Source organism: Schistosoma haematobium, chromosome 6, assembly GCF_000699445.3.
Source record: "Schistosoma haematobium chromosome 6, whole genome shotgun sequence".
NCBI lineage: Eukaryota > Metazoa > Platyhelminthes > Trematoda > Strigeidida > Schistosomatidae > Schistosoma > Schistosoma haematobium.
In genome coordinates this window covers 5546366-5559939 of record NC_067201.1, presented here as the reverse complement: position 1 = coordinate 5559939, position 13574 = coordinate 5546366, and the positions used below count along the sequence as shown (strand labels likewise).

Genomic DNA, 13574 nt, shown 5'->3' with positions numbered 1-13574 from the left:
TAAATACACAAATTGTAAGAGAGTTTTATTTTCACAAAATTCCTTCCATTTGAAACAATCTCTGTTTATGGAAATACTATTGACCTATCTTGTTTTCTATAGTTCATAGTTCTTGAAAGTTTTCAGAAGTCAAACTGTATAGCTACTTTAGTATTTCACATTTTCCTGAAATTGGGTCCATTAGTATTCGTTCTGAGTGTGAATGAAAGACTGAGACGCATCTAAAACGTTTTCTGTTTTTATCAACACGGAAGGTCAGTGGTCGTTTTGACGTTATATCAACCTTGAAGTGTTTGTGGTCATCATTACAGCTCTTGATCACACTGCTCACCTTCCGCGCTGACTTTAGTAACAAATCTAAGACCATCATAATTTTCGGTGAACGATTATTGTTTAGACCAATGAGTTAATGTCCTAAGGATTACATATCTAATCTCAATGAACTCACTATACCGAACAAACATCTTCTGTTGCCTTTAGTGAATAACTCACTCAAACCAATATGATGGAACTCAACGGATCAACTCTTAAAATTATTTCCAGTAACAACATGATAATCATCAGTATATATAATCCTTAACAATATTGTGGATATCTATATACTAAGACGACGATATACCAATTGAGTACTTCTTAATCAGATCAGTTTATGATCTCAATACACGATCAACACTTTTCAATTAATAATATATCTTATCACTCATACAAATAGTAAGAAACAAAAATAGATCCTTTTTTTTCCAACAAATTTATATTTTTTTTTAAATCAAGAAATTATATCAATAATTCTAATATAATTATGATTAAAATATTTTGACAATTTTTTTTTTAAAAATGATTTTTTTGTTTCTAAGGCAAAAAGATAAAAGGTTGTCGGGTTTTTTTTTAAAAAAAAAGAAAAAAAAAAGGAAACATGAAAATTATCAATATAAAATTACAATAATTGATCATAGTTTTTTTTTAAAAAAAAGGGGAGGGGGGATTAAATTTTATTCAATAAATAAATCAGCTGACTAATTACAAAAACAGTAATTTAATATTTTTTTAAAAAAAAAGGCGCCTAATCTACACAGATACATAAATAAATACATATAAACAAATTGTATAAATATGTTGGAAAAGAAAACAGTCTTCTCTTCATAATTATTATTCTACTATAAGATAAATTGAATATTGATGTGTATATGTGAAATAAATTTTAGTATATCATTTGATGAATTTAAACGAATCATTAATTGAATAAATATGAATGAACTACTTGGGATCCAACTGATATTCTATTCTATTCTATTGATCTATCAGTGATGACATTAGTGCATAATGATTATGTAATATAATAGAGGCAACTATGTAATAGTGAATTAAAGGATTAGATATTAGAAAGTATTGTATGCGGTTTTGTGCGTATCCATGTGTGTTCATGTATGTGTGTGTGTGTGTGCGTGTGTGTGTGTATGAATGTTTACATTTAACTATTTGTTGATGATACAATTTGTTTCTTATTAGATCCAATAAAAAATACAGTAAATTGTCCAATAAAATTTAATAAACCTAATAACATAATGAATACATGAATAGAAACAATAAACCAATATTTAATTGTATCATGTTCTGATAATAATTTAATTTTTATTATTGATATTGTATCACTATGATTATCAATTTGTAATTCATGAAATGGTAAATGATCATCTTTAAAATTTTTTATAGAATTCATACCATTTAAATGATAATTACCATTTAATAATTTCTCTGAATGAATTTCAGATATTTTAATATGACCATCATTTTGTAAATGAGTTAATGTACGTTTATTAAGTAGATAAATTAATGGTGGAAGTGTAAACATATATACTAGACCACATAATGAACCACTAAATCTATAATGAGATGAAAGAAAACAAATAAATAGATGCATATATATAGATAGATATATATAAATTGATAATTTAATTTAAAAACTGATATTAGTAATAATGAGAAAATCTGATTTAGTCTAGCTGTTATAAACAATGTTGAACTTGATACAAATGTTTATCTGTTGATATTACCACACCTTATCAACTAGAGAGAGATGAAATTATCAGAATAATTCATAAATTACTTGTGCCTATTACTCCTCATGGAGGAGCATAGACCGCCCACCAGTACTCTCCCTGTCCTAGGTAATACTTTCCAGTTCTTCTTAACTGTCATTCATCCTTTTCATATCTGCTTCTATTTCCCGACGTAATGTGTTATTTGGCCTTCCACTTTTCCGCTTCCCTTCAGGATTCCATGTTAGGGCTTGCCTCATGATACAGTTTAGTGATTTCCGTAATGTATGTCTCATCCATTTCCATCATCTTTTCACAATTTCCTCTTCAGCTGGAAGCTGGTTTGTTCCCTACCACAGTAGGCTGTTGCTGATGGTATCTGGCCAAATGATGTTAAGTATCTTGCGTAGAATTCCGTCTGTAGCTCTTCCAGAGTTGCTGCCGGTCCCAAGCCCGGGTAAAGGAGGAGGGCTGAGCATGGGGTTAGCGTCCCCATCCCGTAGAAAACTAAATCGCTGAAAAAACGCTCACCAGAAAAAATTATATCTTGCGTAGACAACTATTTATAAATACTTGTACCTTTTTGATGATGGTTGTAGTAGCTTTCAAAGTTTCAGCTCCATACGGTAGAACTGTCCTGACGTTCGTATTGAAGATTGTGACCTTGATGTTAATTGAAAGTTGTTTTGAGTTTCATGTGTTCTTCAACTGTAGGAATGGTGTATTTGCCTTGCCAATCCTCGCCAATTGATAAATTAGTAGTCATGGTCTCAGTCATAATAAAAAAAACATTACCGGTAAGACTAAAATTTATGGAGTTTTTACGATCTTATTATAGCTTGAGAGGCCCATTATTATAGAACCATATGGATGAATTCCTCTACTGCATGCATTACGATTTCAGAACTTCTTTCTAATCCTGACAAGTTTTTGTACCATGTAAAAGAAGTGTATCCACTTTAATTCTATGGTTTTGTATAAAATATTTTTACTTTATATTATTTGTCTTCTGATTGCCTAATATTTCTCAAGGTCACGTAAGACTCGTTCAAACATCATCCATAGATTATAGTCTCACCAGATTACAAATGCAGAATATGATTCAAAAGGAAAGAATGTTTTCGTTAAATTAAAGGTAGAAAATAAGTTTGAAACACAGCATCTCAGAGAGAGTAAAAAGAGTATACACGTAATCCATTGTGAATAATTTTGAGTCATCTTATTCAATACATCAAACTTTAAATGGGGGATACTTCGTAGACCACAATCAATTAGTCTGCATCTATCAAGATAGTTCAGATCAATAGTTACTTCAGAAAATGTTTTCTAGTTTTGGTTTAACTACCACTAGCTTTATTTCATTCTATTTCTACACCAACCACATTCATTGATCAAGGTAGATAATGGTTTAGCACACGCAATACATCTTATAGTCAATGTGGTAGATAAGTGACATTTTATATGGAAAAATCACTTCACAATGTAATGATTTTTAATAATATTGTTATATTTACGATTATTAACATAAAATGAGTAGAATTTCTTTCTAGAGACTGAATTCTTGGTACCTCGGAAATTTACTACTCGCATAACAATATGCAAAACAATTAAATAGTCATATATGAAACAAACGGTGAAACACAATCTGTCAAAATCAAACTCCATTTGTATACCTCTAAAAGTGAGGTATTTATAATCAACTTCAAATACAAGATTTCCTTTAACAATATATCAAAATATCTTTGGATTTACTATTATATTTGTGATGTTTTAATAAATTCGATACTACCCGTTAGATTTATGTTTGTTCAATGCCTTCATTATTTGTGTGAGGTATTAAATAAACATGTAGAGTCCATGTGTTACATAGTTTTCACTGTTTGTACATCACTTGATCTCCATTGGAAGTCATTATCTTTGGTTATATTATATATTATTTAGAATTTTACATTCTAGGCAATTCTTGTTTACAGCGTTTCGGTTATCTTATACTAAACGCTTTTATTATTATTATTATTTTTGCATAAAATGAAATGTTAAATGAGTCTTTCAAAAGTGTAAACTGTTATGATGTTTAAATATTCAACTTAATTTGAGAAATTATTTACATATAGTTGTTGCTAACCATAGTAAAAGTGTTGAGTTGGCTTTCGCAGAACTTCAACGGAGCCTCCAGAGGCCCAAAAGGAGTCGAAGAGTCCTAGCCAATCAGAGCATGATGGAGCATTCTAGAATTTCAACGTGGTGTGCTACTGTTGGTCAGTAGCATAATATGTCATTAACGGATTGGCCGAAATATGATGCTGATTTAACAAACGTTAACATCTATAAATACCCATGTTTTCTGTACAAAAACGAACCTTGGAGTAAAGTGTTTCTCTCATACTTTGCGTCTTCTTTCTGCTGTTCAGGTCGCTGTATGGTTCTAGCGTGCAGGTTATCAGAATAGCTTAGGAACGAATATAGTGTCCAATCAGCAAGACATAACTTTAACTCACCTATGTCATGACTTTTACATCTAAATACAAGTTTCAATGTGATTATGATTTAATAATATAACTCATTGATCCATCGTTTTCCTTGTTAAACATAAATGTGAATAATTCATTAGAGTCACTAGGTTCTTTTGAGAAGATTCTTTTAATTTTACTGTTTCTTTTTTTTCCGAAAATACTCAAGTATATTTCATAAACTTTTCATAAAAGAAAGGTAATCTTGTTCATCCATCGGTATCTAACTAATAAAACTCTTAATGTATTATGGCTTCTTAAAGTACTTAATTTAGGCAACAATTCTTCATTGTTATATCACATGATAAGATCACCTAGTAAACACATAGGGATAACATATGTCATCGTAAAAGCTGTGAGCAAGTGCTTATATAAGTACAAATATATATTAATTCCTACTATTCTTTGGAATATATTGGCTGCAGTGATGAAGACATTTTGAAGTCGAGAAATACTAAATCATAGAAATAGTTACGTTATTAATTTATTGTTACTTATAAGTAGTGTGAATAAAAACTCGTAAATAATATTTTACGCATATAGCTTTACTCGGCGAGACTCTAATTTATGGACGAGCCAATCAGAGGCGTTTTAGAGATTTCGAGGTTACGGCGCCATCTTCAGTGCTTAATGCTAACGTACTATCGGTTCACAGGGAATTTTGTACAAAATGTAATAATTGAGAGGCTATTACAAATAAAACGGCGGGACTATAATTTGTGGACGAATCAATCAGGTATAAGATAATAGATCTCGGATTTTAACGCGAAAGCCTTTCATTCATTTGGCTAAATAAATTTCTGGCATTATAGCTGATGTTAGTTCGTGATGAGAACCCCATATATAAATCCTAACTAAGGCAAATTACGACAATTATTGCGAACTGGATAATAAAAGCACCAGTAACACTGGCTGCCGTCAGGCACTACAATATGTACGGATGTTTGGAGAGCGTACAGACTCCTACATAGGCTTTTTTTATGTGCATCGTGTCGTTATCCACAAGTAGCATTTTGTACACTCAACAATCGGAGTGCACATAAACAATATTGAGGCTATGTGGTCGAGGCTGAAATATTTTTTGAGACTTCATCATGGCTCTAGAGACCGACTATTCTGTAGCCGTATGGATGATTTCCTCTACCGTATGCATTACGATTTTAGAACCTCTGAACCTCTTTCTAACCTTGACAAGTTTTTGAACCACATATAACAAGTGTATCCACTTTATTTCCATGGTTTTGTATAACATCTTTTTACTCTATACTGGATGTTTGCTGACTGGCTAATATTTTTCAAGGTCGCTTAAGGTTCGTTCAAAGGTCGTCCATAAATTAGAGTCTCGCCCTTTACTCGATAGAAATTAATGAAGAAATCAATTATGACAGAATGAAAAAAAACTTATTTGTTCTTTCTTGATCATTTCATGGAAGCTAAAATCACAACTGTGACACTAACTATTTCAATGATGTAGAAGGTTGGTGTTAATATGTAAAATATAAATTATGTTTCAATGTGATAGAACTATGGATTAGTGAGTTCATTGTTAATTGTACTGTCCACAAATCCAGTAGAAGATTAGAACGGAAATCATAGTTACTTAATTGTAATCCAAGATGAATTATTCTTTTGCGGGAAATGAAAATGTTAGTATTTCGAAAAAAAAGAAGTGGATTTTAGGTATTATTATCATTAGCCATGATCACTATTTAGTGAGATCATAAGACGTAACTGATATGCATTTTCAATATTCACATGAGAATATAAATACTTTTTATCAAAATTAGGGTGTCAGGTTCATATGATGTAATCTACACACCTAAATGAACTAACAAGTAAATGTATAGAATTTATTATGATAGTTTGATGTTAAATCATTGAAAATTACTATTCTCTCTCTCTCTCTTATATATATATATATATATATATATATATATATATATATATATATATATATGTATGTTGGTATTCTTTATTATATAGTCTCATGAAGATCCAGTTTCAAGCAGTTCTATAGTTTACATCACAATCATTGAAAACCGAGAAGTAATAAACATTCTAAACAAATGAAACTAGAAAAACATAAACTATTGAATATCAAAGCAGTAGTTAAAAGCTTTTAACTCAAAGCTTGAAAGTCCCTAGTTTGATTTCCAGTGAACTGTTCATTGCTGGGGATAAGATGAAATAACTATTCAATGTTTTCGAGATTTCAGTCATTATCTAAATTAAGTTAATTTGTAATATGATACACAAAATTCAATGATACCATTAGACTTCATCATTTGAAAGCAATATTATTTGTCTTCATGTTATTTTCTGATAATTTGAGCTGTTTAAAACGCTCATCAAATTGATAACAAATACATACATACAGAAGTCATCTTGCAAATTGTTATATCTCGATGTGAATAATGATTGGTAACTTTTGGGATCTATTTATGGACCAATACTATACGTATATTATTTTATCGTATAATTGTTACGTAACTAAACTATTCATATTCATGTCCCTCTTGTTATGAGCTTTATTTTGACCCCTGAACTATTATTATACGATTTACCATTCTTGAATTATACCATGTCTATCAATTATTATCTCCCACATTCACAGCCACATTTGACTAAATCTTGTACAAATATTGTTTCCTATTTTATGGTACGATGTGGTCTGCTTGATTGGTATATAAACTCAGTATGTTAGAAATACATGATTCATATTTCAGAGGCTGAGACTGGCGTTCTGAATTTAACTAGCTGGGCTAGGCGAGAAGCAGAATTGATAAGCACTTCAGACTGCTCGTACTTGTTTTGTGCGTCATTGATCCGTTCGATAATTCACTGCTCTCTAATTGGCGGTATCATTACGTTATACATTAATAAGGACACAAGGCACAAGTTATAACACAAATAACCTACGATTGGTTGTTTTTTAATGTTAAATTTTTAGATAAAAGGTATCAAATTATATGTGCCATTTTATGTTAACCTTCAATGATAACAATATATAGTTAACCAGACAAATTCTATGCCAATATTCATTACTAAATAAGTATATCGTTGTAAAATTCATTAATCACACTTGAATAAATCGTAGAATTTAACTCACCGAATTATGGTACCAATACTCGGCATTAACATTGAAAACGTTAATGACAGTCCAAGAATAAACACATGTAATACAGTAACATGAATAAATCTGAGATTTCAAAGTATAAAATGAAAAAAAATTTTTTAATAAACAAATAAGCAAATAGTTAAGTCAAAAGGGATTTTGTGTAGATTTTAGTAATTTCAGTAGTTTAGATCATGAGTCAATTGAAGCTAGATAACCATGAAAAACCTGGAAGCAACTGGATGGCCGTATCGTCCTTGTATGGGACTCCTCAGCAGTGCACAACCACGATCCCGCCCCCCGCGAGATTAACATCGTTGGATGCCGGCTTAGTAGTCTAGTGGTTGAGCGCGCGCGCGCGAGACTGATAGGTCCTGGGTTTGAATCTCGCGAGCGGGATAGTGGATGCACACTGTTGAGAAGTCCCAAACAAGGATGAAACAGCCGTCCAGTGCTTCCAGGTCTTCCATGCTGATCTAGCCTCAATTGACCCATGATTTCAACTACTGAAATAGTTAAGTATAAATTTATTAATTAAACACGTTCAAAAGATTATATTCTGTAGCAGCTGTCCAATTGCAGTCGTTGGTATTTATAAAAATTGCTGGCTGTTCGGCGTATACTTAAATTTGAGGTGTTAGATAGTTGCAAGTAGTACATGGAAAGCATTGTCTGATCTAGGTTTCACGTTATTTGTCACTCGTCTGTATAGAGTGCCTCAAATTTTGAGGGAATTGATTATTCTTATAGAAGACAAACCAGAGTCACCCAGATTCACTCTCTGAGATTTCATCATTCATTTCATTTACTTTCTTAATCATTGTCTGTAGGACCAAAATATTCACAGTCAACCTATCATTGGTTAGTGACCAATATGGTATTTGTCTGGTCTTGAACACAATGCATATAATCTTAAAGTACTTAGACTAGTAGGTTTAATATAGTCTAATCAATTGAATTCGATCATGACTAAAGGACTAGACAAACATGAAATTGGTCACTATTGAATACTAGCTAAATTGTAAATATCTATTTGATGAATAAATTGTCCAATAATTGAATCTAACTTAACAATATATCAGTCGAATTTCTCACACCCAATAAGTAAATACAGTCAGCTAAACATTGTACAACAGATGTGGAATCATAAAATGATTCAAATACTGAGTAAAAAGGGACAATGGTTTTTGACATTAAAATCAACTAGACAGTCAGTCAATTCAAACATAGGACCAGGCACATATATGCATCGGTCTAAGTTGCCATACCTCATAAACATAACAAGATAAACACTGAATTCAAAGAAGTAGTTAATTCAATGATGGTAATATATAAATGAAAACTTTGCTGATTACACTCAACTTCAATGAAACAAATAATTCCAAGTCTTTGTATATAGAATGTATCATTGTTATTGCTGTTTATAATGAATTTTAACTTCAATCATCATTATTCATTTGTTTCATATTTTAAATGGAATGCAACTTTTTCAAGAAATAAAGATCATACAGTCGTGTAAGAATTGGGTAAAAAAAAAAGAAAGAATAAAAGACACATTACAACAGTTTTGACTATTGATAGTTAGAATCTTCAAACTTTATATACGATTTCAATCAGGTGATTGAATTTAGTTTTATATTCCAGGGAGAGAAAATACTCATTTTATAAGAGAAAATAATAATAATAATAAAATACTTTGAGAAAGAATGACATTTTATTGACTTACCCTGGATATGGTTTTTTGAATATAGCAGTCATAATTTGTACACGTAAAACATAAAGAATCATTGGAAATACAGTGAACATTTGTAAAAGTGAAAAGAAACGACCAATGAATACTGGTATATCTGTTACTAGATTGTTTAGAAGATTCTAAATAAGTTTTAGCACGGAAAAAAGAAGATAACAAACATTGGCATATAGGTACGAATGAATTATATTTTATCTTAATGATTTGCTTTCATTAAACAAATGGATCTAGATTCACTTGGTATTGTTTTGGCTTGTATCTTCCCATTGAGGTTTAAGACTGCAATTGATCAGTCTGTTATTAGCATATGTGCATACTGTGCATATGCCTCGATATTGCCTTAGTAAGTCCTATCTTCAAAACAGGTACGAAACACAAACCTGAGAACTACCGCCCCGTTAGCCTAACTAGTGTGGTTGTTAAAATCTTAGAAAAGATTATTCGGAAGGAGCTGTTTAAGTATCTCGATAAAAATCGGATCCTCTCGGAGAAGCAGCACGGCTTCAGAATAGGTTACTCTTGTCTCACTAACTTATTAGTGGCTCGTGAAAGCTGGTGCGCTCTTAAGGACCAAAAGCTACCTGTAGACGTCGCCTTCATTGGTTTCAGTAAAGCTTTTGACAAAGTTCCTCACAACCGGCTGTTATATAAGTTAAGAAAAGTCGAGATTGGAGGCAATCTATTTATGTGGATAAAAGACTTCTTAGTTGGGCGTCAACAAAGAGTAAGGGTGAACTCAAAGTTATCTAGCTGGGAAACTGTGCTTAGTGGAGTGCCCCGGGGTACAGTTTAGGGGCCAGTCCTATTCCTCTTGTATGTTAATGACCTTCCTTGTCTCCTATCATCATCGGTCTTGCTATATGCTGACGATGTCAAGATATGGAAAACGATACGATGTAAGAGTGATAGCTTAGAACTTCAAAATGACCTGAAGAAGTTATCTGAATGGTCTCAAACATGGCAGTTGCCGATAAATACTTCCAAGTGTGTTGTGATGCACATCGGTCATCAAGGCACAGATACATACACGATGAAGAACACTGAGCTACCTGTCGTCCAGACATATAATGACTTAGGAGTTATCATTAGCCAAGACTTAAAGACTACTGCACACTGCCGTGCAATAGCCGCCAAAAGTTTTAGAACGTTATGGTCAATACGTAGAGCTTTTAGTCATGTCGACGCCAAAACGCTTTTGACTTTGTATACAGTGTTCGTACGTCCCAAACTTGAGTACTGCATACAAGCGGCTAGCCCTTGCTTAAAAAAAGACAGTGAGCTTCTGGAAAAGGTTCAGAGAACGGCGACTAAGCTGATTCCCGGAATAGCGAAGCTTCCGTATGAATCTCGACTGGCCAAGCTGAACCTTTTCCCGTTGTCTTATCGCAGAACTAGAGGCGACTTGATTACAGTTTTCAAATTGCTTAGTGCCAAATTTGCACCTGATATGCCCTCATTTTTCTTGTCTTCCAAAACAGAGAATTTACGAGGACACTGCAAAATAGTTCATAAGCCGAGAACAAATTACTTGTCAGCTGACCATCGACTTTCCCATCGAATCATCAACGAGTGGAATTCACTACCTCAGCACGTGGTTGAGGCTCCATCCGTCGACTCTTTCAAAAGAAAGTTGGATCAACTGAGAGACCACCATTGCCAGGACTAACATAGGCCATCGAGCCTCCTGTCCTTCCCAAACTGAAACTGAAACTTTTTGTAAGCTATGATGGATAGGCAATATCAAGGCATATGCACAGTATGCACATATACCAATAACAGACTGATCAATTGCTTTCTTAAACCTCAATGGGAAGATACAAGCCAAAACAATACCAAGTGAATTTAAATTCATCCCATTACACTAGCAAGTGGCTATCAGGACTCAGTAGCTGAGTGGATAACGCGATGCCGTTTGGAGCGAATGGTGCTGGGTTCGAGTCCCAGAGTGAACATCAACTCTGAGGTGCAGGTACATCCGACTGATGAGTCCCAAATAGAGCGAAACGTGCGTCATGGATTCCACTGCTAGCCACTATCCATCATTGCTTACAAAATGGATCTAGATATTACAATTTATAACAGGTTCTATGTACTGTAACAAGTCATGAATACTTGGTCATGTTACTTTTGTTGCTCACTTCTGTCAAGAACCCTATTAAATAATTAAGTTTACTAGCAATAAGTAATTTATAACTAATTGGTTAGTTGGAAGTATCCACTAGTGATTAAATGAATAAATAAACAATTTTCGTTAAGATGTCTTTTCCATACATAATGTATGAGATACAAACATTAGGTAATAGTCTGCATTAATAGAGAAAACGATTGAACGCTTTTCGAGAGACTTGAAGTTCCTGAGTTGGAATCTATGTTGGGCCATAGACGCGTATTGTTGACCAATCATATACTACAGTCAAACAACACTCCACTGCTGGTTTTCAATGATTGTCCATTTTGGGTCAGTTCGTGATATTAAACATATGCAACAATCCCAACGAATTGATAACATTAAGAAGAAAAATAAATTTACATAGTTTTATATGGATTTTACTAGTGCCAATATATGTACATGGTTATCATCATGAATATAACAATACAATATTATCCACAATAATGTAATCTAAATTGACATTAATTTTATTTGTACATAGTTCAAACTAACATATCTAGAGTCAATAACCAATAGAACATTAGAGTTAGCAATACTTTTAGTGAGGATTTAGAAACTGTGTGTAACTGATATATTTAGAATAATTATGTTAAAATTGGACTTCTTTCTTGTATGATGTGGTCGAAAAACGCACTAACTTTCCCTTATATCATCAGATGTACAAATAAATGTAATAGGGAAACATGGTACTTTTTGTAACAAGAAATATAATAATTATTAGATGAATTTGCAAATTTAGTCTTAAAATGAGTTCATAATCAATATATGTTTGAAAATCCCTGCACTTATCAACCAATGAAAGGGGCTTCAATTAAACAATGAAGAAAAAATCTGGGTTTCGCGAGCGGGATCACATTGCTGATGAGTCCCAAACTGGGACGAAATGGCCGTCTAGTGCTTCCAGGTTTTAAATGATGATCTAACATCAACCGGTCCAACATCTCAATCAAAAACGTAATAATCTCCATAATCCTATACTGATGATCACTATGATTGAATTTAAACAGTAAGATGGATTATTTCCAAAGACCAATTAGTACCATTTGATTTCTAAAATTATATTCGTCTTTTGATAAGTAAACATTTCTCATGTACGTCATAGTTGATTACTTTTTATTTGTTCAGGAATTTCGATACTCAAAAATCACTTAACAGTACTATGTTGGAGACTCTGGGTGGCATGACTCAGAATCGATCACAATAACGTAGGTGTATACACTCTTTGTATTCTATTAAACTATGAAATTAAAATCGCTTCATACCTTTATTTCTATTAATTAATTCTTTCTTCCTGTACTATATCATCATATGCATTCTTTCTTTTATATATTATTACCATTGAATTAACTCCTATAAATTCGCTGTCCATCTTCTTGTGCTAAGGAAGTATGGCAACTTGAACCGGTGCATATATGTGCATAGTCCTACTTTGTAGCTGACTAACGGACTATGTTATCTAGACACTTTAGATCAATGTTTCTTCAGTTTGGAGATTAGTTTTTTAAAAACATTAGAACAGCTTTATTTTTTTAATAATATGGACCTTGTATACAATGAATTTGTTTAAAATCAAGATCACAATTAAGGTAGAAAAGATTTTGTGATATTTCTTTAACTACTTACAACTATATTCATATTGTGATATAATATCATATTAAATAATAGACATTAATGATTGAGAAGTAACTATCAATTATATTGAATTTATATTATTCTAACTTAATTGTTATTCTAATCTTATTCATAGTAGACTTCATTTGATAGGTAATAATTGAATATAAATTTCGATCTTCTTACGATAAAATAAAAATAATGAATCCCACAAAACCCCTTCTGATAATAATCATCTGCTCACTGGTGACTGGCTTCAAGAGATACTCCTGGAGTCCTAGTGAGAAGCCGTGACCGGTGGAGTTCAACCGGGTCTGTTGTGAGATATCAACTCACTGAAGACAATGGTGTACGGTGGCGCAACTTCGTGGATTGGCTGAAG

At 32.5% G+C, this 13574-nt stretch overlaps 1 protein-coding gene across 1 annotated transcript in view; it reads right to left on the bottom strand.

The window, feature by feature from the left end:
• Positions 1-732: 732 nt before the first annotated feature.
• MS3_00008384 (uncharacterized protein) overlaps positions 733-13574 on the bottom strand; it is a 72077-nt gene continuing 59235 nt past the window's right edge. The window contains exons 12-14 of the mRNA XM_051216736.1: positions 9388-9533; positions 7656-7745; positions 733-1880 (exon numbers count right to left, since the gene is read on the bottom strand). Coding sequence (XP_051065338.1) covers positions 1469-1880; positions 7656-7745; positions 9388-9533 — 648 coding nt within the window. The 3' untranslated portion in view covers positions 733-1468. The remainder of the gene's footprint in view (positions 1881-7655; positions 7746-9387; positions 9534-13574) is intronic.